The following is a 27838-nucleotide window of genomic DNA, read 5'->3' as shown; positions in this document are numbered from 1 at the left end:
AAATAAACGCTTTTTGTATTGGACTATTCTATGTAAGAAAATATTACCTGTTCCTGTAAATTTAACAATGAAGAAAATTTGATAAGAATTATGTTAGTATGTAAACGTGAGTTCAAAGTTCGCAAACGAGACACTCGGATTAGTAACATGCCCCACGACAGTCACATACGTATGGAGTAAGTTGTGCGCAGGAGTTTCCCAGGAGATGCGAGGAGAAGGACCGGAACCATGTGCAAAGGAGTAGTGCCGAGCAGAAAGATATGACAGTGTAGGAGCGCGGCTCAAGGTACGATATAAAAAGCTCGATGCTGCTAGCTTGCTCTCTGGTAGGCTTTTTTCTTCTCTCTCAACTTTGGCATAGGTCACTCGAGGGGCCAAGCTCGAGTAATTCCCTGAGATGAATACATGAGAGCGGTCAACAGAACGATGTCTAGAAGCAGTTATGTGGCCGAGTAGCAAACTAAGTGTGGGCATTTCGTCAGTAAAGCGGGAGAATCAGTGCAAGCTGATCGTCATGCTAGACCATGTGGACCAACTTAAGCAGAGCTGTTCTCATCTACATCAGAGAGGATAATTCATGATTGTGAGTTCCAGGCTGGCCCATTGAAAAACACAACTGTGAAGAAGAAGAAGGAATGATCTGTGGAAAGAATTGTAAGGATCGAGAGATAGACCCAACAAAGTCCGAAGGTCCCGGTAACGTACGAATCTATTAGTTTCCTTTGTGTGTGTCAAAAAACTTTGTGTGTAATAATGTGCAAAAATACTCATTAGTGGAACCTATATAAGATATGAAACAGGACTTTAGAGCTTAGCCTGATACAAAAATGTTTTATCTCTGAGACTGAATTCTGATATAGTGTGGTGTTAATTTGTATGTAGTATGTTATAGTTTAGTAATGCTTGAAGTTTGATAAGTTAAACATTGAGAGAAATTGTAGATCTGATTGTTAGAGATCAGTGAATTGATTCATGATTAATACTGTCTCATGGTAGAATTCAACTAGGAATTCTGAAGTTTTGTATAGTTAAGTCTGTTAACTTAGAAGAAAGATTTACTTTAGTTATATGGCAAGTCTTGTAAATTTGTATTGTGATAGTTTGATGAATAAACCCGTTTTCTTTTACCTAACAAATTGCCTGATGAATGAATCCAATGCACCACTCATCAAGTAGAACCTGAGCGGAACTAGCTAATTGGAGAAGACCACGACTGCAATGAGAATTTAAAATAAGGGATTTAGTTAACTTGGTAACTGTTATTATATAGATTGTATAACCGTGTGTCACTCTGAGAGTTCACTCCTTGATTAAGAAGCTTTTTCTAATCTAAGGGTTCTGGATGGTGCAGCACTAACAAACAAATTTTCCAGAACCCAATGAGGAGACAGCTCCAGATTTTCAAATAAGGGAATTGGCTCTATCCAGGGGCAGTTTCTTTGTTTATCAAATTCGCACATGTGAGCAATCTAAGTGACTGCCACAGAATTGACAGGTAGTTTGAGTACCAATAGAGTATATAAAGGAGAATCAGAAAGTAATGTCCCCAACCTAAATAATGACATCTTAGATCATAACAATAATGAAGAACAGGAAACAACATTTATAACACTGGTTTGGTCCTGTGTACTATCCAGTGGTCAGCTTTTGGAACCATTTTACTGCTGTACCTTTGAATAGGGGAGGGACAGAAACCGGAACCCTTGCTCTAGCAACCAAACATGGCTGCAGCCACTTCAGGTCTCTAATATGCAAGGTGATGATGATTTTGTGCGATGAAAGACATCTACCACCTTGAGGTCTAGTTGGCATTTCTTCCAACTAGGGAAGGTATAGTTTTTTGGCAGTAATGCCTGCCAGATTTTCCAGAGCTCCGTTTGTGGAAACAGGCTATATTGCTGGAAGGTGGGGATGACTTGATTGTACATTGACAGTCCTTTAGTAGAATTCAAATGGATTTGGTGTAAGTCATCAGAGAGGCAATTGCTGCAAGGAGGAACAATGAGTGATGTGAGCAAGAGAGCAGAGGAAGTAAGAGGCGAAGCAAAAGATGAGGAGAGAGAGGATTATTCATAAATGAAATATGGTTGAATGAAGATGATATACTGATGGGAATAGAAATGAAAGTGTACAGTGTACACTTTCATTAGTTTACATTAATAACTTAGAGAGGATAGAAAGGACAAGAAAGGAGTGCTGCTGATGATAGCATCCGAATTATGTCTACACAAAGTGGAGATGCAAGATGTAAATAGTGATAGTGATTTTGAGTCACTGTGATCTGAAGTAGAGGTTGACAGGAAGAGATATTTGATCAGATGCTGCTATAGGCCAAGGAAAGTGGAGAGTGGTGATGAAGAAATGTATAAGTAACTTCAGTTAGTGAACAAAGGATGGGTGAATATTTTGGTCATGTTATTTATGGTAGTATAGATTGGAATGAGGAGATCGCATTTGGGAATAAGGAAAATGAATTTCTTGAGTTCTTGAAAGGCAACTATCTCAGGCAGTATGTAAAGAATGGTAAGCAAGGATTGAGAGATCTGATCATTTCATCAGAGAATGTGATTGTGAGTGAGGTTTTCAATTCTCTCCAGTTGGTGAGAGTGATCATGAAAGGATCACCTAGATTGTGGCTAGCCATATGAGGACTTCTGTGGGGAAGGGATACAGAGTCCGTCAAAAAATGAACACATGCTTCAGCAAAAGAAAAACCTGTATAAAAATTGTAATATTAAATTTATACAGATATCAAGGGAGATGAATACAAGTTACCTTTGACTTCTACAATTACATGAGGTGCTCAAAGTGGTTACCATTAGCTTCCAGACACTTATTATTATGGCGAACTACTGCTTGGGCAACATTGACCAAAGTGTCCAGTTGGATTGCTGTGCATGCCGTTTCAATTTCTTTCTGAAGGGCAACCAGTGTAGCTGGTTTTCTATGATACACTACATCTACCTATAGGGAATTTAGAGTCCCCCATAGTAGAAGTCCAAGGATGTTAAATCATGAGAACATTGGGAGAACTCAACTGCACCTCTTCGGCCTATCCATTGTCTCTGCAAACTCTCATCGAGGTAAGCTCTCACATCTCTTTGGTAGTTTGGTGGTGCACTATCTTGTTGGAAGAGAAATTGATCATTCCCATAAAGTGCATGAATGGAGGTAAAATGGATGTGCATGAAGTCTAGGTACACTTGACCAGTAACTGTACCTTCAAAGAAGAATGGTCCTATTAAACCCCACACCAGACATTGAGCCCCAGTAAATTGACTGCCTTGTCCACATGAACGCCCGGATTTTCTTAAGCCCAGTAAACACAATTATGCCTATTTATTGTTCCATTAAGCTTAAATTGTGCTTCATCAGACCAAACCATCTTCCTCACAAACTCCTCATCCTCATCTACCATTTGTTGAAACCACTCACAATACTGCATTCTTCGATCAGGATCATCTTCATTCATTGTATGTAGTAATCTTGGGATGTAAACTTTCCATTTAGCTGCTTTAAGAATGCGCCATATGCTTGTACTGCTAACTCCTGTCTCACATACACATTGTGTGGTAGACTTCTGTGGCACGCGTGTAAACTGTTTTAACACCATAGCTGAGGAAGCAGGACGTTGTTGTGCAAGGCTTCCCGGATCTTCCCTTGTGCACATCACACACGGTACCATAGGTCTCAAACTTATTACGAATACATGAAGTTGTCAGGAGTGTTGGTGGTTGTGTTGCAAACTCATCCTCCATTGTCATAGAACTTCAACAACATTCTCAAATTTGAAATACCTCTTTAAAATGGTCTTGTGTTCCTCGAGCAACAATTATGCCTTGGCCATTTTGTTTGATTGTCCTACTAGTCACGTGTTGATTCTAGTATTCATGTGAGTAACACATCTTTTGAGAGAACATCATACTACACATTGCTACCGTAATTCGATTCAACTTCGAAAAAAGTCCATAGATGGCATCTGTTAAAGTGTGTATACATTTTTGTTGACGTACTCTGTATATGTGGAATTAAAGGGCTGGTGATTATGAGAAGCTTAGGAGGTGGATTGGAGCTTTTAGCATGGAATGTGGCGTTAAGCAGGAGGGAGAAAAATGCTGTGTGGGAACTGACCAAAAGATGTTTAACGACATCGATATGTGAATGCATTCTGAAGGTCAAAAGACTGATAAAGTAGGTATCAAATGGATGAATAAAGGGATTAAGCCTGAAATTTGGAAGAAGAAGATACTGTAGAGGCAGCATAAGATGAATAATAAAAACACTCAATTCCATGAGGAATATAAATAGCAGGTGGAAGGTGACTCAGTTGGTTAGAACAGCAAAACTACTGTATGAGCAGAAATTAGCAAATTAGGGAGTTTTTCAGATATGTGGCAAGTAGAAGGAAGAATAATTATGATGTTAATGGATGAAAATTGTTGAATGGTAACTGCTGTAGAAGACATCATTGAGATATTCAGTGAACAATTTATAAGGGCATATCATCCTTATCAGGGTGAAATCATGACAAACTCAAGTGAAAAAGACATAGGAGAGAATTACTTAATTATGAGTGAGCAGGAGGTATATGAAGATATAAATAAGCTTCATATCAATAAGGCAATAGGATTTCATGACATATCATTACGTGTCTTAAGGGACTGTTCCAGGGAATTGGCAGTAGCATTGGCATTGCCTATTTAATAAGTCTTATAACAGCACAGGTTCCAAAAGGGTGGAAAGAAGGTAAAATTGTTCCACTGTATAAGGTGGTGATAAGGCTGTGGCTAAAAATTATAAGCCAATCTGTATATCCAGAGTTGTGGTTAATGTACTGGAGAGATTGGTGAGAACTAGAATACAGAAATGGGTTAATACAGTGGTATTCTCTATGGTTGTCAGCATGAGTTTGTTAAAGAGAGATAATGTTTTACCAACTTACTTACTATTATTATTATTATGGTATCTCCATGGAGGTAGAAGACTCATTGCAGATGATCCTACATTGACACACTAATCATTATTTGCACAGTGCCTATCATACTTCTCCTTAAATTCATTCACAGACAAAGCACTCACAACCATCTCTCAAATGCATTCTGCTCATTCAAATGTATGTGATGTGTACTATAACAAGGTGACAGATGTCTTGGACAAGGATGATGCATATATGAGGGTGGTCTGAAAACTTTTCGGCCTCGACCATACATGGCAACATTATCAGCAAGATTTTTTTTTCTAAGTTGATACATCTGTCATAAGTATCCATGTGAAATTGCAAGTCATTCTATCAAATCGTTTGTTTTATACAGCTGTCTGAAGTATAAGCAAACAAAGTTTGTGCCAGAACTATTTTCAGGACACTGGGGTAACTCATGGTAAAGGAAGTATAAGTTCTGATTACTTGCCTTAGTATCCCATAATGCAAAGCACATATCCTTATGGGTATACTGCTATACATTATGAAAAGGGTTTCATAATGTATAGCAGTATATAGCACATGCCAGTTGCCAAAAGGTGTCAACACCTTATTATTAAAATTCTCTGGATTAGAGATAGTTGATGGAAGTTTTTTCACTTGGCTGTGCTACCAATTATATATTTGGTTTAATCCTTTATCCAAGTGTAAGCGTTTGCGCCTGAAGTATTTTCAGGACTGGGGCAACTCATGGTAAAGGTGGTATAAGTTCTGATCACTTGCCTTAGTATCCCATAATGCAAAGTACATATCCTTATGGGTATGTATACTGCTATGCATTATGGAAAGGCTCGCCACCCAGACCAGTTTCGACCTTTATTGAGGTCTCGTCAGCGGGAGTCAGATATATCTCTAATCCAGAGAATTTTAATAATAAAATATTGACACCTTTTGGCAACTGGTATATGGTGATATGACTTCTGCATTACTTCCACCTTGGTATCACCACCTCTGGGTCTGGTTCCCACTGACAAGACCTCAATAAAGGTCAAAACTGGTCTGGTGGTAACCCTTTTCATAATGATATGTGATTTGCATTATGGGATACTAAGGCAAATGATCAGAACTTATACCACCTTTACCACGAGTTGCCCTAGTCCTAAAATACTTCAGGTGCAAACTTTGTTTGCTTACACTTGGATAAAGGATTAAACCAAATATATAATTGCTAGAATTTGTTGTGTTGACAATTTTGGCATTGTGTCCTCTAAATTTTAGATCCTTATCTACCATCACCCCCCCCCCCCCAGATCTCTTATTTCCTCCACCTCCAACAATATATCCCCAACAAGCATAAATTTTATATCCCATCTTTGTTTCCCAAATTTTAAAACATTACATTTCCCAACATTGAATTAGCATTCCCCACTCTTTCTCTAGTATTTCCATGGAGTCAAATACCCATTGTGGGAAGCCTGTACTAACTAATATTTCTCTTGTATCACATGCTACTCATCATATCTCTTATATTATACCTATTATATAAGAGACAGCAGCAAGTGTGAGTATGTGGGAAGTGTGATACTTTGATGGACCACAAGGCTTATCTAAATATGTTCAGGGAATATGGTGACATAACTGAAATGGTAATTCAGGAAGATTGTGCAAATGTTCAGGAAGCATGTGGAAGTACTATCAAGAAAAAGAGTTTGATTGATGATAATGATGTGCAATAATGATGTTGAAAAACAGAGTGCAGTTAATGCTAAGGTGGCAAGCTGGGTTGATGGTGAACAAGTCAGTCAAACAAGGATGAATCCATCCTTGTTTGACTGACAATAAGATAGCAAGAGTGAATGAAAGTGAAAAATAACACAAATTTGTAAGCTAAGTTGGTGAAGATGAGGCAAGAGCAGATGTGGAGTGAAATGAAGAGAATTGTAGATATGTATGGAAGAATGGAGAAGGCAGAGATGAATGATGTTAGTATATGAAAGAGGTGACAAAAGACTCACAAGTGGTGGTATATCAGGAATTGATTATTAGAAATGTGTTAAACAAGAAGATGCACAAAATTTGTTGTTCAGGAGGTAAAATAAATACAATGATTGAGACATTGGATATGAAGAGTAAGCAAGCAAAAGAGGTGGTAGTGTAATAGCAACAAATAACTTAACTAGGAACAAGAAGAATGTAAGATTGGATATCAGGAGGTTGTTGAGAAGGATAAAAGATAACAGTGTGATAGGAAAGGTAGTCATTGTGTTGCACAGGTATGACAGTGATGAGATGAGGTAGAGAGCAATAATTATGAGAAGGCTGGATGAGGATGACACATCCTGACAAGAATAGAGATGTAAGGATATGGTGTTTTTTGTGAAGAGAAAAAGGATAATAAGGGAGGTGGAGTGTTATTGATGATAAACAAAGAGTTATGTCCATACAAGGTAGAGATGCAAGTGAAAAATAGTGGCACTGGTTTACAGACAGTATGACGTGAGATAGAGGGGAATGGAATGAAATACTTTGTTGGATGTTGCTATAGACCTGGTAATGTGAGCAATAGGGAGACCATGAAATATATAGGCAAATAGGGAAACGGTGATTATTATGGCAATATCAGGATGACGAGATAGCAGCCCGAAATAAAGAAAATGAATTTCTTTAGTTTTTGAGAGACAACTACCTCAGGCATTATGTAACAGAAGGCACAACATGAGGATTGAGGGTCTTAGATATGATCATCTCATCAATGGATGTTATTATAAATAAGGTGTCAAATCTCCCTCCAGTTAGTGAGAGTGACCACAAAGTGATTACCTGGGTGGTTGCCAGCCATGCAAGAACTTCTGTGAGAAAATGGTATATGTGGAACTACAAGGCTGGTGATTATAAGAAGCTCAGGCAACAGCTTGAAGCTGTAGCATTGAAAGAAGTGGAAAGAAGATCAATGCTACTTGTACTGTTCAAGAATTGTCTAGTAGAAGCAATGTCTAAATGTATTCTAAGGGTCAGAAAATTAAATAAGGTAGGTGGGCAATGGATGAATGAAGAGATTAAGCATGCAATTCAGAGAAAGAAGGCATTATGGAGGCAACATAAGATGAGTAGTAATATTTTGGAGTAAATGTTACATGTGGAGTGAAAAGAACAGGCAAGAAGAATGACTCACTTGGTAATGGTAGGAAAAGTGCAATACAAGCAGCAGTTAATTAATGAAACCAAAAAAAAAAAAAAACGAGCTGTTCTTTACTTATGTAGCCAGCAAAAAAAAAAAAAGGAATGTTTATGATAGCATGCTGTTGATAGAAGGAAATAGTATAAGGATAACTGCTGCAGAGGATATAGTTGAGATATTGATTGATCAGTTCATAAAGGTCTTTCATCCTTTTGAATGTGACTTCATAGAGTGTTTGAGAGCAGTGAATGAGGAGAAGGGACTTACTGTGAGTGAGCAAGAGGTATATGGGGAGTTGAGCAAATTTGATGTAAATGAGGCTGTGGGACTTGATGATATATCACCATGCATTTTGAACAAATTTGCCAGCAAGAGTTTACATCTGCAATATTTGTTTTATATTAGTCTTACACTGGGTCAAGTTCCCAAGGAGTGAAGGATGGCAAGATTGTACCACTTCATAAGGAAGGTGATAGAACTCAAGCATCTAATTATAGACAAATCTATGTGTCAGGTGTTCTGGTTAAAGTGTTAGAATTTATGCTTGGTGGAGATATATTGTTGAAGGTGAAGGAAATAAGAGATATTGAGGTTATGGTGATAAGGATCTAAAATTTAGAGGACGCATTGCCAAAATTGTGAGGACAACACAACAAATTCTGTTAATGATGCAGAGGACACTGACTCGTAGAAGTAATGAGATTTTGGTTCCATTGTATAAGAGCTTGATTAGGCCACATATGGACTACTGTGCACAGATTTGTTGACCTGCTTTTCAAAAGGATGAAAAGATATTGGAAAGGGTCCATAGGCAATTGACTAAGAGTAGTTTCTGGTCTCTAAAATGTTGAGTATGAAGAAAGATTGAGAAGATCCAATTTACAAAGTCTAACAGATAGGAAGAAGAGGGGGGGGGTAATATGATAGAAATGTAATAGGTAATAAGGGATTCTTGTGGGATTAATGTGTTTCCCTAAAATAGTAGGTGATGGGGGAAAAGAAAAGGTCATCTCTGGAAACTGTGTAAAGAGGTTGTGAGAAAATGAGTGAGATTAACCTTTATATCAATGACATTGCCAGTGGATTGCAAGGGGATATTCAGTTGTTTGCGGATGATGCGAAGCTGGGAAGGATATTAGTAATAGTGCAGATGTGGTAGCCTTGCAAGATGATTTGAATAAGTTAGATAGATGGGCAAATGAATGGGGTTATCAGTTTAATGCAGCAAAATGTAAGTTCTTGAGGTTTGGGAAACATCGATGGGATGCTGCATACTTTATGGGAGGAGTTAAACTGGAGGAAGTAGGGGGAGACAAGAGATCTGTGGTTGATGATTGATAGAAACCTGAAATTTAGCGGACATATTGCAAAAGTAGTGAAGGTAACACAGAGGATTGCTGCAATAATGAGAAGGACACTGACCTGCAGAGATAAAATGGTTATCATTCCATTGTATAAGACTCTGATCAGACCACACTTAGACTATTGTTCTCAGATCTGGTCCCCAGGATTTGATGGGGATAAATTAACTGTGGAAAGGGTACAAAGTCGGATAACAAAGATGGTGTCAGGACTGTACAATGTTAATTATGAGGATCGGCTGAGGGAGTGTGGACTGCAGAGTTTGGTGGATAGAAGAAGGAGAGGTGATATGATTGAAACTTTTAAACTGTTGAGAGATGGTTACAGGGTTGACACTGGGGAGTTCTTTTACTTGGTTGAACAGTGGGAAGGAGCCATGACAAGGAGCCATTTCTGTAAGGTATGAAAGGAAACTGTGAGCAAGAGGGTGAGGAGTGGTTTCTTTGCATGGAGGGTGGTTGAACCGTGGAATGCATTGCCTGATGGAGTGGTGAAAGCAAGAACGGTCAATGAGTTTAAGGAGTGGTATGATAGACTTTGTGTTTCTTAGGGGGGACCTCCCCTCGATGAGTCTTGACAGACTTTATGTTCTTAAGAAGGACCTCCCATGATGAGTCTTTTGACTCCATGGAGATCTGAATAATAATAATAATAATAATAACAAGGTTTTTTGCATGGAGAGATGTGAATAATTAGAATGCATTCATTGCTTGAGAGTGTGGTGGCTGCAGAGAATTTGAATGTATTTAAGGCACAGTATGATGAGCTGTATATATGATAAAGGAAACTCCTGCAACAAGTCTTTAACTCCATGGCAGTCTTCAGATAATAACAGTAATATTTCTCCTGGAATTCATACACTGGCAAAGCACTCATGGTATCCCACTCCACCTATTCACCATCCTCCATGCAAAAAATTTATTCCTTCCTAACCACATTTGTACACAATTTCCAGGGGTAATCCTTTGTTCTCTCCTTTCCTACCATATACTAAAAAATAGTGTTCCAAGTCAGTTCTATAAAATCTCTTTAACACGTTCGTTGCCACGCTACTCGGGCATAGTTTGTTACGCCAAGCATTTGCACTTCTTCAAGGTCAGTATGGGTAATCTTGTTGCCGGTGGTAAGTGTCATATGAGTATATTCGTAGTTGGCTTGTGATGCTCATATACAAACTGAGTATATTCGTAGTTGGCAGCGAACGTGTTAATAACTTATATGTTTCTATCATCTCTCTCTTTTTTTTTTCCCTGTCAACTAGCCTTGGTAACCCCACAGACCTTCAGTATCTCCTCATGAAAAACATTCCGTAGACCTGTCAATCTTGATAGATAACTTATCTCTCTAGCATAATAAATTTAGTTTAATCCTTTATCCAAGTGTGAGCAAACAAAGTTTGCGCCTGAAAGTATTTTCAGAACTGGGGTAAGGTGGTACAACACTGGGGAACTCCTTGCAAAGGTGGAGCAAGATACCATCACTCCTGTCTCAGTATCTCCCATAATGCAAAACACATCTCCTAGCGGATATGTCTAATGTTATGCATTAAAGGAAGGGCCACTACCCAGACTAGTTTCGACCTTTATTGAGGTCTCTTCAGTGGGAGCCAGGCTCAAGTGGAGATACATCTCCTAGCGGATATGTCTAATGTTAAATCCAGAGTAATTTATTAAAAAGGTGGCACACCATTTGGCAACTCCTATAGGTAGAGATGACTTTGCTAATGCTTCTGCCTAGTATCTCCATCTCCACTTGGGCCTGGCTCCCACTGAAGAGACCTCAATAAAGGTCGAAACTAGTCTGGGTAGTGGCCCTTCCCTTAATGCATAATATTAGACATATCCGCTAGGAGATGTGTTTTGCATTATGGGAGATACTGAGACCGGAGTGATGTTAGCTTGCTCCACCTTTGCAAGGAGTTGCCCTGGTGCTGTACAACCTTACCCCAGTCCTGAAAATACTTTCAGGCGCAAACTTTGTTTGCTCACACTTGGATAAAGGATTAAACTAAATTTATTATAGTCTAACCAAGTGAAAAATAAACTTTCAATATCTCTCTACCACTTCCTCAACCTCTAGGAATCGAGGCACCTAAATCTATGAGAATGTGCACTAATCCATATTAGGCTTTATTAAAGCCTTATAAAGTGTTGGTGGACAGATGACAAGAGGTCATTGATAAAGAGGGTCAATATATAACTGACTAGTATTATATATATTAAATATAATAATATATATATATATATATATATATATATATATATTGTACTTTTTGTTTATTTTTACATAGTCTGGAAACCCCTCTAGAGACCAAACATGGAACTTTTTCAAACCACTTCATCTTCCACCTAAAGACATCACAAACATCCATGCCTACAATGGGATTCAAGTCTGTGACCTATTGTTTGGAGAACAATAGGTCACAAGTATGCTAAGCACGCTGCCAACCAGGCAGGCAAATTTGAGTTGTACCTAAATTATTCGGGCCTAATAATTGATAAGCTAGATGAGATATGTTTTGAACATCAGACTAAAATAAGAGTTAATAACAGGATTATCTTGTTTTCATTCTTTTTTATCAAATATTAGGTTTGTTTAATAATTTCTTAATTATCCTTCATTAGCTTCAAATATAAAGTGCCTTTGTATCGCATTTGGAAGAAAGATGGGACGTTGTGTCTTTCAATTGGAAAAGACTGAGTTTGATTCTTGTCATGATGAAAGGAATCTTTATATGGGCTTTTTCAAGTGAAGGTTAGTTTCATCCTGCATGCAGGCAAACTGACCATTAGAACACGCACAATTTACAAACAATATATATTAGTGGTGGTGGATGGTAGATGGTGTTGTGTGTTAATGGTAGTAGTATTGTGTAGTTGGAGGATTAAGTAAGTGGAGATGTGAGATGTAGTAGAGTAGTGTGCCCTCCCATGATGAGTCCGTGGACTCCTTGGAGATATCATGTAATAATAATTATTATTATATATAATTAAATAACCAAACCCTTAGCTAATCAATGCTTGAATGGATTAGTTGGATTAACTGGTTTCTGAAATGACACAAGGTAACTGAACTTTACCATTAGTTATATGACCAGCAAATTGATTTCCAGCATGATTGATAATTTATAACAGGAAAGAGATTATATTTTTATTTTAATCCTTTACCCAAGCATGAGCAAAAAACAGTATGCATATGAAGTATCTTCACTACTAGGCTATTGTATATGGATCAGATGATTTCGGATCAAATTGTCCTAGTATTCCATAATATAGAGCACTTCCTTCTGACATGTTCTTTTTTGGATATCACTATGCATTATGAGAAGGGTCACTATACCTGGACCACTTTTGGCCTTCATTAAGATCTCATTAGTGTGAACTCGACCCATGGGGATACTGAGAGATAAATCAGTGTAAAAGTCATATTCAACTAGCAGAATAATAGAAACCATTCCCACCCAGCAGCCAAGACAGCTATTGGCACCCGTAAAGACTCTCCTTCTTAGGACTTGAGGTTTCTCGTTTAACTTCCACTTATTGGCTGTGTGTTTTATGCTTTTTAGATTTTTATTTTTACATTGTATCCTATATGATGTCTCTGTGACAGAGATGAAATATTGGAACTATTAAACCTGTGTTTAATTATTTCATTGTACTGTTTTCATTCCATTAAACTTGAAGATGAGTTTATACCAGCATAGTTCATAATAATACATGCCTAAATACACATCTTGACTCATTTCCATATTTTTAGTACTTGTGTATTGAATACTTATTCAATACACAGCTACTAAAAATATGGAAATAGGTACATTTCTCTTTTAATAATTTAATTATTTCATAACCTGTATAGGGATTCGTTGTCAAATACCTCAGACTCCTGAAGGTGGTTCATTAATTTCACAGTCTGAAAATCCTATAGCTGGCAGCAGTATAATCTTCAGTTGTAACCCGGGTCTTGATCTGAAGGGATCTAGCATATTAAAGTGTTTGGAGAATGGCGAATGGAACTTTGATGTACCATACTGTGCTAGTAAGTTGAAATTACAGTCTCATTTGTTATTTTATTTTTACATAAATATATTAAAAATGTTAGTTTTAAAAAGGTCAGTAATTCAATTCACCTATTATCAACTATAGTCTAGTAATTATCTAATTGCAGATTATCTCACTGACTAATCACTCAGATCATGTTATCAAATGGGACTGGCCTACTTATACAGCAGGTCATCAGAAGTACAAAAATCACCACTATTGTGCATCACTGCTCTCTTTTGTGTGCTTTGTAACACAGATATTCAAGCATCTGACTTTTTTTCTCCTGTATTGCTGAAATTATTATTATGACCATGAAACCTCCATGGTTATCAAACTCATTGCAGAGGCATGTTTAGGCGCCACGTCATCTATCGTTCCACTCCTTAAACTCATTTCACTGTTTGTACACTCTTTACCCTCTCAGATAATGTATTACTCATGCTCCATCGCTCCAAGCTAACCTACCCCATTATTATTCTTAGTCCCTTATCCACAACTCCCTTGCACAGCATCCAGAGAAGGCTTCTATCCTTTCTCTTTGTTTTACCATCACAAAAGTCTCTCAAGTTTTCATCTGATAAATACTTCTCAACAGTTTCAGTTATATCACACATCTCCACTTTTGTTCTTCCAAACTGCTTATTGCATGCCTTTAATTTATCCTTACATCAAAATTCAAAACCATCATGTGAAGATATTCTGAGAATCATCCTAATTCTAAAGCTTATAATCACACTTATACAGTTGAAACATATCTATTAAATCTTGTGTTATTGCACAGCCTTATTTTTTACTCTTAAAGATTTTCTTACATGAGGATAAAAAGAATGGATTTTCAGAAACCAAGAATTACTTGCTTCCATAATTATATCTGTTAATTTATTTCCTGGATTTTGATATTTTAGTGATTCATAAACTTTTAGTTTTAGAATAAAAGTTCTCTTTTGATGAAAGGTTAGTTAGCTGGTCTCATATGGAGGTAGGTTTTTTTTTCACCTGGAAGCACAGGTTTTTTGTCCCCCAGAACAGGCAAACCAGCTCTGTGAACGCATATGGATTACAGTCATGAATACGTCCCAGCCATATGCTGGTCCTAAGCCCGGATAAAATTGGAGGGTTGGGGAAAGCAATGGTGAACTACCGTATAAAAAATCTCACCAAAAACACTTTGTGGACAATACCTACAAAGTCACCTAGGCTCAGAAATGACTGAAAGGAATAAAACCACCACCACCACAATCTAATTTAGCATCTACCACTACACTGGAGCATTCAATGGACCATATTTGTGAAGCATTATCACATATCCCTTCAGAATCTTCTCCATTTGAGGTTGGCAGTAAAGGTAAAGTGGTTTCTGTAGGCTGGCCATTATATAGACCATGGCATTGAACCTGATGTCTGGAGGCTTCCCAATTGGCTGGCAAATGAGTCTTCTGCTTCCTGTTCTGCCAGGGCATGCCTGGACAGAGTTTGAGAATAGCATCATGCAGAAGTCAAGTCACCATCATGGCCATGCTTAGATTGGAATATGGACATTTCCTGTGTGTGGTTGTGGGTACAAGTCCCTCACCTCTGCTTCATGCTTCTGCCTTGTAAGGTTCCTGCAGCAACTCAGTCATGAAAGATAACCAAACAAATCCTATTATCACTTCAATGCAGATATAAAAAAATCTCCCACAAAAAATGTCAAAAGTATGAAAAATGCAGAAAAATTACAAATATTTACTACCCCTACCCTAAAAATTACCTAAAATTTCACCCAATAAAAAAGCACTTCCACATCATTTTCACAAATATGTGGTGTATTAATACAAACACTGATGACATACACCACCACTTATGGGTATCAACACCTTAATCTGCTCTTCTTATCCAAATTCCAACTGTCATTGGCTATAGTCCCTTAGCTTTCCCAGCTATATCTTCAATGATGCCTTCCATAAAAAGAAAGGAACCTGTGCATTTGTCAAATTAGACATTCCTTGCCAAAGGTTATCAGACCTTATAGTAGATAAGGTCTGATAACCTTATCTACTATAAGGTCTACTATAACCTTATCTACTATAAGGCCCTCTGCTGTATGGTCTGCTCTGGGTCAAGATTTTTTTGCCCCACTTCATAGCTTTCATTTGTTGCATTTACTGCTCTCTTAATTCAGACAGCCATGTTACCCTCTTTGACTACTTATCTTTAAAAGTTGACTGCATGCAGTCTAATTACACAAACTGTAAGATTATCTTTCTAGAACATTTGTGACACAAACTGGCTCCTCTGCTCTAGCTTCACAAATCAAGCTGGAAGGGATTTTGAAGCATTTGCTGTTGGTCATGATCTAATGCAACTTGTTAACCTGCCCTACAAATTATTAACCACAATACCAAATAATCCTCCATCAGTCTTCCAACACTCTCAATCTTTGTTAACTATCTCTTTTTTCCTTGGAATATACTGCAGATGTTGCTGTACTCTTCGTAACCTTATCCACATCTCCTTTTCTATAGATCAATCTTCTCTCAGCCAGCCTGTCTTGTATCCTACAAAACTACAACTGTGTCATTTGGGATGACCTCCAGGACTTCTGTGCTTCTTTTTCATGATTGGATTACTGTTTCTTCTCTTCTGATCCAAAACACCTGCTCTAAATTAATAACCAAAATCATCCTTATAAAATGTTTATTTTGTTTAGGAGCATCTAAGTTTTGAACTCACTGACTTAGACCTGTGATTTAGTGATTCAAACTAACATTAAACCAGTATAGATAATGTATCTTGAAAAATATACCTTGAAATTAGAGCCTCAGTAGCTCAGTCAGTATAGACAAAGCCCTTTGTTCAGAAAAACCTGAGTTTGATTCCCTTCTGATGTGAGGAACCTTTATATGATCTCTTTCGACTAAAGGCGAGTTTTGTGGTCTCATACAGAGGTAGAGGATTTTTTCATCTGGAAACGTTGGTTTTCGTCCCTCAGAACAGGCAAACTGGTCTTTATGTAAACATCAAAAATAGTTTGAATATCATCATCATCATCACCATCATCAAATTCCTGCCATGTACCCTCAAGGGGTGTACAGGATATGATAGTACTACATGAAAAAATTACATCATTACTAACTTCCTATCTACAATTTTCCTCCAAATCAGTCTGTTACTTGTCGAGACTCCAACATTATCAGATCTTATATTTCTATCGTCTAAGGCACTTTGTACCGTATCAATCCACCTATATCTTGGTCTTCCTCTGGGTCATTTTCCTGCCAATCTGGCAGAGAACACTTGTTTTGCCATTCTTTCCTTGCCCATTTTGTTTAAATGACCATACCACCTGAGATTATCTCTGCTAACGCATTCCTGGATGCCGACAATGTCAAGTTGTTTCCTAATATCCTCATTTTTAATATGATATTGCCATTGATGCCTTCTGTTCACGCCTCAAATCTTTCTCAGGACTCTCATATCTGCAGTCTCTAGTCTTTGATCAAATGTTTTACTTCTGACCCAGCTCTCAGATCCATAAGTTAAAACTGGTTTGAACACTGTTAAAGCTAATTTAGTGTTCGGACTAATTTTTCTCTTATTCCATATGAATTTATTCAATTGACTTCCTACTATACCAGCTTTATGGATTCTGTTGTCTATTTCCATATTTAATTTACCATCTTCACTAAAAATCGTACCTAAGTAGGTGAAATGTTTTATTTGTTCCACAGGTTCTCCGTTCACAATGCAGTTGGCATTTTCAACGATTCTGCCTATTTTCATTGTCTTTGTCTTTTTATTGCTGACCGTCATACTATATCTATTACAACAGTTATTCAATTTAGTCAAGGAACCTTGCAGACTCGTAGTGGATTTACTGATAAGTATAACATCGTCCGCATAAAGCAAAGAGCTGACATTAACATCTCCAATTTTGATATCATGTTTAATCCAACTTTCCTTCATAATGTGATCCATATAGATAATGAATAACAGAGGGGATAATGTATATCCTTGTCTCACACCAGATTTAACATTAAACCATCTTCCTGTACTTCCATCAATTCTAACTGCCGACTTACAACTCAAATAAAGACCAAGTACTGTTTGATATAATGCTCCATTGACACCATATAACTGTAGTGTATTGAATAGCTTCTCTCTTGGCACCTTTTCATATGCCTTTTCCAGATCGACAAAACTTAAATACAGATCTTTGTTATATTCCCATGCTTTCTCAACTATTCGTTGTAAAGTGAAGATCTGATCCTGACAGCCTCTATTTGGCCTGAATCCAGCTTGTTCTTCACCAAGCTTTTCTTCTACAATTCTTCTCAACCGTTTCTCAAGTATACTTGCATAGATCTTGCCAGGAACACTTAGTAGGGAAATACCTCTGTAATTCTCACATTCAGTTTTATTTCCCCTTTTTATATATGGGTACTATGAGAGCTCTACTCCAATCATCGGGAATTCGTCCCTCTGTCCAGGCTTTCTGAACTATGCAATGCAGCCGCTGTAAGACTTTTATACCACCATAGTTCAGCATTTCTGGTCGAATTTCATCTACTCCTGCTGCCTTTCCACATTTTAAGCCTTTGATGGCTTTTTCTACTTCAAGTATGGATATGTATTCCTGACTGCATGTCTGGTCAGTGTTTTTTACCACTGTGCTGTCATCACTGCTTGTTTCATTTAGCAGTTTTTCAAAGTAATTACTCCATACTTCAAGGATATCTTTTTCTTCGATTTTCATGTCACCTTTATCATCTCTAACTCCTTTTACAGCACTTTTTCCTCCATTCCTAAGCTTCTTCAACAACCTCCAGAATATTTTGCCACCTTCTTGATATTTATTTTCTATATTATTATTATTATTATTATTATTATTATTATTATTATTACGGGTATCTCCATGGAGTCAGTAGACTCATCGCGGGAGACCCAAGCTAGCAAAACAATATCTGTCATATCTCTTCTTGAATTCATTTACAGATGAAGAGCTCACAACAAAGTCAGGCAATGAATTCCACTCATTCACCACCCTCCAGGCAAAAAACCTTGTTCTGACACCTTTGTTAACCACACTCTTCTTTAATTTCCAGAGATGACCTCTTGTTCTTCCATCACTATCACACAGCTGAAACATTTCCCCTGCATCAATCCTATAAAAACCTTTTAGTAATTTGAATGTTTCTATCATATCCCCTCTTCTTCGCCTATCAACCAATCTCTGCAATCCACAAGCTCTCAATCTATCAATGTAGGGAGCATTTTTTATATCACTCACCAACTTGGTCACTCTTCTCTGAACCCTCTCCACAGCCTCCTCATCTCCAAGGAATCCAGGTGACCAGACCTGAGCACAGTAATCCAAATGTGGAAGTATCAATGCTTTATAAAGGGGAATAATAACCTCTTTATCTCTGGATGTCAGTGTGTTCCTCAACAACCAAGTAATCCTATGTGCAATCTTGGACACTTTAGCAATGTGTCCTCTGAACTTCATCTCCCTATCTACCAATACCCCTAAGTCCCTAGCCTCATCTATCTCTTGGAGTACCTTTCCATCGATGTAGTACACAGCTGGTAATCTTTTAATCCCAAAATGCATGACTTTACACTTTTCCACATTGAACTGACATCCATTTTCTTTTGCCCATTTTACCAGCTTATTTAAATCCTCCTGCAAACTTTCAACATCAGCTTGATTTTTTATTGCACTACACAACTTTGCATCATCAGCAAACAACTGAATATCTCCCTTTAAGCCGTTTCCTATATCATTTATATACAAATTAAACAACATTGGCCCAAGCACAGAGCCCTGAGGTACACCACTGGTCACCTGCCTCATTCTGGACTCGGCTCCTCCATACACCACCTTATGGTATCTCTCCCTGAGCCATTCTCCTATCCATATCACCAATTTAATATCCATTCCCATCTGCTCCAATTTGCGTAACAGTGTTCTATGGGGTATCCTGTCAAAAGCCTTAGCAAAATCCAGAAGTACCACTGTGTAGCCAGTTCCTTTGTCCAACTCAGATGTTATTCTATTATGAATAGTTAATAGATTGCTAAGGCAGGATCTACCTTTAACAAAACCATGTTGGCCTCTATAGAGTATCATATCCTGATCCACCCATTCTTGAATTTTGTCTTTAACCAACTTTTCCAATACTTTTACCACTACTCCTGAGATGGTGATTGGTCTGTAATTCAATACTGCAGTTTTAGAGCCACCCTTATGCAAAGGAACCACTTTGCCTAACTTCCACTCCCTAGGGACCATACCAGAGTTCAAACTTGAGTTAAATATCCAGGTAAGAGGGGTTGACAATTCATTTGCACATTCACGCAACACCCGAGCTGATATTCCATCTAAGCCTACCGCAGTGTTTGCATTTAAGTTTCGCAATATATTTAATACCTCTGATTCTTTAGCTTCAATTCTCACATTAGGTATTGCTATAGGTATAGAGATATCCTCACTTGGGTGATAGACTTTTGAGAAGTGATCACTCAGTAACTCGACTATTACATCTGATTTTGTCACCTCAATACCATCAGCACCCACTAAGGTTATCCTTCCGAAGTCATTCTTCCTCTTACTTGCCACATAGCGGAAGAACTCTTTGGGATTACCCTTGATCTCTTTGGCTAAGGTCTTCTCATAATCTGATTTAGCTTTTCTTACTATGTTGGTAACCTTCCTAGCTTGAGCCTTGTACTGCTCATGGGTGTCCTGATCGCCCTTCTCCTTGTAAATTCTCCATAACATTTTCTTTTTTTGTAGTTCAAGCTTGATACTACTGCTCATCCATCTAATGCCTGCCTTGTTTGACCTCCTGACCATGGGGACACAATCTGATATTGCTTTCCTCAGATACCTGCTGATTTTATCCCAAGCACTGCTAACATCTTTCCCTTGCAATATGTTCTGCCATGGGATGGCTGCAAGCTCACTCCGAAGCTTGTTATAATTGCCTAACCTGTAGTTTTGTACATACCCCTTCTTTATAGAAAAATCCACAGATTTTGCAACCTCCCAAGTCAATACCACATGATCGCTTTCACCAACTGGAGGTAACGAGGTCACCTTACTTATGCATATAACCTCTGAACCAATAACCAGGTCCAACACTTTCACACCACGTGTCCCTTCAGTTACGTGCTGTTTCAAGTAATTATCTCGTAGCAGATGTATGAACTCCATTTCCTTTTTGCTACGTGATATTTCCTCCTTCCAATTGATATCACCATAATTAAAATCCCCCATAATAATCACTAAGCCTTCACTCATTGCACTAAGTTGCTGATGCATGAATTCAATATCTCCTCCTGTACTCCCTGGCCTATAGCAGCATCCAACTGTATATTTTGTTGCGTTGGTCACTATTTCGCACCAGACTGCCTCAAATGAACTCTCATTCACATGTCTATCATCATGATATACTACTTTCTTTGGCTGCAATACATCAGCTATCATCAACAGTACTCCTCCTCCTGTTCTATCTTCTCTATCCTCCCTGAAAATACTGTACCCATCACATTCAATTCCAGTGACCACATCTTCTGCTGACAGCCAAGTTTCACTAATGCCTACAACTTTTGGTGAGATTTCACTGACTAATGCCAAAAATTCTTCTCTCTTATTTCTAATGCTTCTAGCATTGGTATACAAAAATTGCAGATTCCCTCTAGATCTTGTACCGGCTTTAGAACTGATATATAAGTCACTAACTACCGTAGTCCTATGCCGATTTTTTTCCCCTCTCTTCTGCAATTTATTCTGCCTATAAGGATCAATAAATACACAATCAGTGCTAAAGTTTCTCTCTCTTACACTCAACCTTTTCAATATTAGTTTCCCTGCCCAATAACTTCAACCTGTTCAGAAAACAATAACTTCTTCAATCTCTTATGTCCTTCCATGTTAAGATGCAGTCCATCTCTAGCATACAACTGCCTTTTTCCTTCAAACACACTCCAAACATCAACAAACTCCAGACCTCTTTTTCTGCACATTCTTGCAATCATATCATTCATTATCATTGCTCGTCTACTTAACTCGTAATTGTCAAAACGAGGCAGCACACACACTATTCTCCCATTGACACAATTTTCCTCTTCACAATATCTAATAATGTTCTTAAATCTTTTCCTACCCGATTTATACTACCTCTCAGGTCATTCGTACCCACCATAACTATCATCTTGTCTGTTTCATGCCCTCTCTTTATTGCTAAAGCCACTCTTTCTATTGTACCATCAGCCAAGCACTCCTCATGCATACCACTCTCCATACCCTTAATCATAGAATCACCATATATTTTACCACTATTAACTTCATTCAAGTTCACACTCATGGACTCATTCTCTACACTATTCAGCATGACTCTCCCAGCTTCATTACTCAACTCTCTATTACTTACCCCCCCACTCTCACTACATCTCATTTCTTCTTGGCTACTTGTGGTTTTATTATGTTGACTCCCAATCACTCCCATACTATTTATTACTGAATCATTCACCAAAGACTCACCCATATGTAATCCTGTTCTAGTTACTTCAGCTAAAGTAATCTCTATAGTCCTAATTTCTCTGTTTAACACATTAAACTCAGCTTTAACTTCCAGTATCTCCTTACCGATCACTTCCACTTCCTCATGAAGAAGATGAAGGTCATTTTTCATTTTCATAAACTCCCGCCGAAGTTCTTCCGCTACGGTCCCGATGTCAGCTTCCATTCCTAAACGCTCCAGCCTATCCCGACACTTCTCACATACGTCGATATTCTTGCCAAAGTCCTCCCATGACTTTTGTTTAGCTAGTTTTACACAGTGTTTAGCATTCTTGCATTTGTCTCTGTATTCTCTAAGAGCACAAGCTGACTTATTTGCCAGGAACTTTTGATATGCTTTCTTCTTTTCCTTCACTACCTCTTTAACTTCCTGTGTCCACCATGGAGTTCTAATTTTTCTATCCTTGCAGACAACTTCACCACATGCCTCTCTAGCTGAATCAATCAGGGATTTCTTCAAAGCTTGCCACTGAATCTCCAAGGTTTGATTCCTGTTCTCAAACTCTTTCATTTTTTTTTCAATAATCTTTGTGTATTTTAGTCTACAGTTCACATCTGAGAGCAGCTCAACTTTTATTCGCTTTAAAACTTTATTACATGTTATTCTTTTCAATATGAAATTCAATTTTATCCTGCTCAAGACTAAATAGTGATCACTTCCAATTTCAAATCCTCTGTACACTCTGGTGTCCTGCACCACGGAGAAAACATCACTATCAACAATAACATAGTCAATGAGACTTTTCTTATTTCTTGCCTCTTCTCTCCATGTGAATTTGTGCACATTTTTATGTTGGAACATGGTGTTAGTAATAACCAGTCCATGTCCTGAGCAGAAATCCAACAGATATTTGCCATTATTATTAGCTTTGCACTTTTCTCCAAATTTTCCCAAAATATTTTTGTATGTCTGACAATCATTTCCTACTCTGCTATTTAGATCCCCAACAAGGACCAACTTTTCCTTTTTCATTGTGTCAGTTACTTTTTCTAAAGCATTAAAAAATTCCTCCACTTCTACCTTAGTAGAGCCTTCTGTGGGATCATAGGCACAAATAAGTCTCATTGTCCAGTTCCCCATTCTCATATTTGTCCACATTACTCTACTTGCGTGTGCCTGCCATTCAAGAAGATTAGCCTCGTATTTTGTGTTGAATACTATGGCTACTCCTTCTTTTCCTTGATTGTCACTGCTCGAATATAACATTTTGTATTGATTGCTCAGAAAGATCTCACCAGTTTTTGTCTTTTTTGTTTCAGTCACCCCTATTATGTCGGTCTGGTACTTATCTAATTCCTCAGCTAGCTCCATTTCTTTGCTATTTTGAATATTATTTATTAATGTTAATTTTGGTTTCTAGCTCACGGCAACTGTTTTTAATTTATAAATCGATTGCTGTATATGCCTTTTATTCCTGTGCTTTGATTTGCTTGTTTCTACACACTGATGATGTACTGTTATTTTCAGTACGAAATATCTATACTTTCATTATAGTTTATTATTGTGGTTATCATGTAATTTTGTAATTAAACTGCACTTTGCATTATTCGATTCCTTTTGGGGATGTCTGGCATTAAACTTGTCTGCCACTACCATCTGGCTCCATCCCTGATGACCACTAAGAAGGACTATCTCCACTCCTTCATCTGGTATTAATGCCATTTTTCACCTGTAAAGAAAAATGTATTTTTACCATTGTTTCATACTTTTCAATGTATGAAATTCAGTAGTATACTTAGATTTTGCAAAAGCCTTTGAGATACCCTGTACATATCTATGTATATAGGTTATATATTGTATAAATAATGATTTATACCACATAACTGCAGTGTTTTTGAATAGTTTTCTCTTTGTTACTATAATATATGTCCTTTCCATATCTGCAAAACTTAAAAACAAATCCTTATTATATTCTCATGATTTCCTGATTGTGTGCCTTAAAGTAAAAATCTTATCCTGACAAATCCCTCTTTGCAGTAAATTCAGCTTTCTTCTCTAAGCTTCTCTTCTACAAGGTTTTTTTAGCATCATTTAAAGTATGCTTTCATCAATCTTATCTAGTGCACTTGGTTGACTGATTGGTTAATATACTCTCCAGTTCAAATCATGATGTGGGCATGGATGTTTGTGATTGTCTTTAGATGGAAGATGAATTTTATTGCCTGTTCTGAGGCCACCTATGTGCGACAACCAGATGATGAACACATTGGACAAGGGAGATATACATTCAGTGGTATACTTAGATTTTGCAAAGGCCTTTGATGGATTGCCACAAAGAATTTAGTAACTGAACTGGAATAGATGTTATTAGATACTACATTAGTGAGTTGGATAGGTGATTGGCTATGGTACCAGCAAGCATCTGTGTATAGGTGAACAGCATCTAGAAAGAGGAAAGTTACTATTGATGTGCTTCAAGAATCTGTTTTGGGATCATTGTTGTTTAACTGTGTATTAATAATACTGTTTTAACGGAAGATGTGCAAGTCATTGTGATTATGCAAAGTTAGAAAAACAGTGAGGAGTGAAGCAGTAACCGTATAGGAGAGTCTGAACAGACTAGACTAGAGCCACATAAAAAAAGGCCTGGTTGTCATCCTGTATTACAGCTAAAGAAGATTGGAAGCAGGAAAGATAACATAGCAAGAAGAAAGGAAATGGAATTTATACACCTACTGAGAGATAATTACTAGGCAGCATGCAATGGAGGGGATCCAGGGATATGAGAATTTTGGATCTGGCCATAGGATCAGAACTATTCATAACCAAAGTAGCAACACTGACCAGGAAGAGTGATCATGCTATCTTGACTTGAGGTAGCAAACCATGTGGACTTTTTTGGTTGAGAAGGAGTATATGTGGAACCACATGGCAGGTGATTATGACAAGCTTAGGAAAAAACTGGAAACTGTATCTAGCATAAAAATCTGCAAGGGAAAGATATCAGCAGTGCATATTATTATTATTATTATTATTACATCACACCTCCAGGTAGTTCAAAGACTCATCGAGGGAGGGCATCTATTCTACAACTCTTCGTCTCACTACTCCACCAACCTTCATCATCTAACACCAATGCCATCTACCGCTGCCTACCACCACTTGTACTTTCACAGACAATCACAAACATCCATGCCCACGGCGGGATTCGAACCCGCAGCCTTTTGGCTGGAGAGCGGATATGCTAACCACTCGGCCAACCGGGCTGGCCATATGAGATAGTTAACAGGTATCTGGAGGAAGCAATATCAGGTTGTATACCCAAAGGGCAGAAGTGTTAATCAGTAGGAATTAAACGAATGAGTAGTATCATTAAGCAGGAGCTACAAAAGAAGAAAAAAGTGTTGCCGAGTACTTATGGTAATGATATGACAGAAGTAGAAAAAATAGTTGAGTTACTGAGTGACCACATTGCAAGGGTATAATCCAAATGAGGTTACTGTACTGACATAGTATGTGATAGGAACTGATGTGATAAAACAGGTGGATGAATTGGAAGTGCATAGGTTGTTACAGAATTTCAATGTAAATATGTCCATGGGATATCAGCATGCATTTTACAAGAAGGTGCAAGAGAACTGGCAGTATTTTTGCATTGGCTCTTTCATTTAAGTATCAGCTCTAGCAGATAGTGGAAGTTTTCCCACTTGATTATACTATAAAGTAGGGCTGCCAAGAAATTATCTTCTTGGTTTAATCCTTTATCCAAGTGTAAGCAAACAAAGTTTGCACCTGAAGTATTTTCAGGACTGCTCAACTTGTATATAGAAGCTAATGACTTCACATCACTTGCCTTAGTATCCCATAATGCAAAGCACATATCCTTGTAGACATGTATAATGCTATGTACTATGGGAAGGGTCACTACTCAGACCAGTTTCGACACCTTTATTGAGGTCTCATCAGTGGGAGCCAGACCCAGAGGTGATACCAAGGTTGAAGTAATGCAGAAGTCATATTTTCATATACGAGTAGTCAAAAGGTGTCCTTATATTAAATTACTCTGGATTAGAGATAGTTATTGGAAGTTTTTCCACTTGGATATACTATCTCTAATCCAAAGTAATTTAATAAAAAGATGAGACACCTTTTGGCTACCCATATATGGAAATATGACTTCTGCATTACTTCAACCTTAGTATCACCTCTGGGTCTATGTAGTGACCTTTCCCATAATGCATAGTATTATACATGTCTGCAAGGATATGTGTTTTGCATTATTGGATGCTAAGGCAAGTGATGTGGAGTCATTAGCTTCTATATACAAGTTGCCCAGTCCTGAAAATACTTCAGGCAGAAACTTTGTTTGCTTACATTTGATTAAACCAAGAAGATAATTTCTAGCAGCATTGTAAGGAGGGCAAAACCACATTATAAGAAGAAACTAGCCCAACAGACCAAAGGAAATACAGAAAGTCCTTTTGTTACATGGCAAGAAAAAAGGAAGAATGACTATGGAAGGATAATTTTAATGAGTACTTATGGTAACAATATGATAGAAGTAGAAAAAATAGTTGAGTTACTTAGTGACCACATTGCAAGGGTATAATCCAAATGAGGTTACCTCATTGGCATAGTATGTAGCATGGACTGATGTGATAAAACAAGTGGATGAATTGGCAGTGCATAGCATATTGCAGAATTTCAATGTAAATATGGCCACGGCATATATAAGCATGTATTTTGCAAGAAGGTGCAAGAGAACTAGCAGTACTTCTGCCTTGGCTCTTTCATTTAAGTATCAGCTCTGGCAGAGTCCAAAAAGGAGTGGAAAGAGGGGAAAAATAATTCCTTTGCATAAGGGAGGCTCTATGACTGCAGTAGCAAATTATAGACTAATCAGTATCTTAGGATTGGTGGTATAAGTTTTGGAAAAGTTAGTCAAAGAGCAAATTCAAGAATATGTGGAGAAGAATATGATACTCTATGAGGGACAGCATGGCTCTTTGAAGAGTCAGTCATGCCTTAATAATTTACTAACTTTTTATAACAGAGTGACAGCTATAAAAAAATGGATAAAGGAAGGACTATATGATGAATCAGCTGGATTTTGCAAAGATATTTGGCACAATACTACATGGAACTCTGTTACACCACTTAAAACAAATGGGGTGGATATGACTGGTTATATGGATATGAAGGTTGCTGATGGACAGATAGCAAAAAGTGATATGTATGGAAAAGCTGAATTCAGGAGAGATAAGGTGACTTGTGGTGTGCCATAAAGTCCTGTGCTAGGACTCCTACTGTTTAATTTGTACATAAATGATATAGGAAATAATCTGAAGAGAAAATATTATTATTATTATTATTATGTGACACCTTCTGGGAATCCAAAGACTCATCGAGGGAGAGTGTGCCAACAGCATCGAACAATTGGGGAAGTTTCGTGGAGGGAGGAATTGGAAGGCAAGGATATCATTAGTGCTTGGGAAATCGTGAAGGAATATTTGTTAGCAGCAAAGGTAAGCTGTATTCCACAAGTGAAGAAGAGGACACAATTTGGAGTAAAGTGAATGACAAACAATATTAAACAGGAACTGCATGTGAAAAAGAGGCTATGGAAGAGATATAAGGAGACAAGTGAAGAGAAGATGCATGAAGAATATAAGACACAGGTCAGGAGAGTGACTAGTATAGTAAGGAAGGCAAAACTGAAATATGAGAAAAGATTGGCCCTTAGATCCAAGGAAAATCCTAGGGAATTTTTTAGCTATGTGGCTAGTAGGAGGAGAAATGACTGTGGAAGAATGACATTGTGGGATAAAAATGG

The 27838-nt window shown here is 37.7% G+C and overlaps 1 protein-coding gene across 2 annotated transcripts in view; it reads left to right on the top strand.

Moving 5' to 3' along the window:
- The window catches only part of LOC150098729 (complement factor H-like), a 601741-nt gene that overhangs the window by 77072 nt on the left and 496831 nt on the right, over window positions 1-27838 (top strand). For both annotated transcript variants that reach the window (XM_090405340.1, XM_090405339.1), the window contains exon 5: window positions 13314-13493. In XM_090405340.1, coding sequence (XP_090261466.1) covers window positions 13314-13493 — 180 coding nt within the window. The remainder of the gene's footprint in view (window positions 1-13313; window positions 13494-27838) is intronic.

The sequence above is a fragment of the Typopeltis vanoorti genome, chromosome 15 (genome assembly GCF_054136105.1).
Source record: "Typopeltis vanoorti isolate ZY-2024b chromosome 15, IOZ_Tvanoo_1.0, whole genome shotgun sequence".
Classification (NCBI taxonomy): domain Eukaryota; kingdom Metazoa; phylum Arthropoda; class Arachnida; order Uropygi; family Thelyphonidae; genus Typopeltis; species Typopeltis vanoorti.
This window is presented reverse-complemented; position numbering and strand designations above follow the sequence as displayed.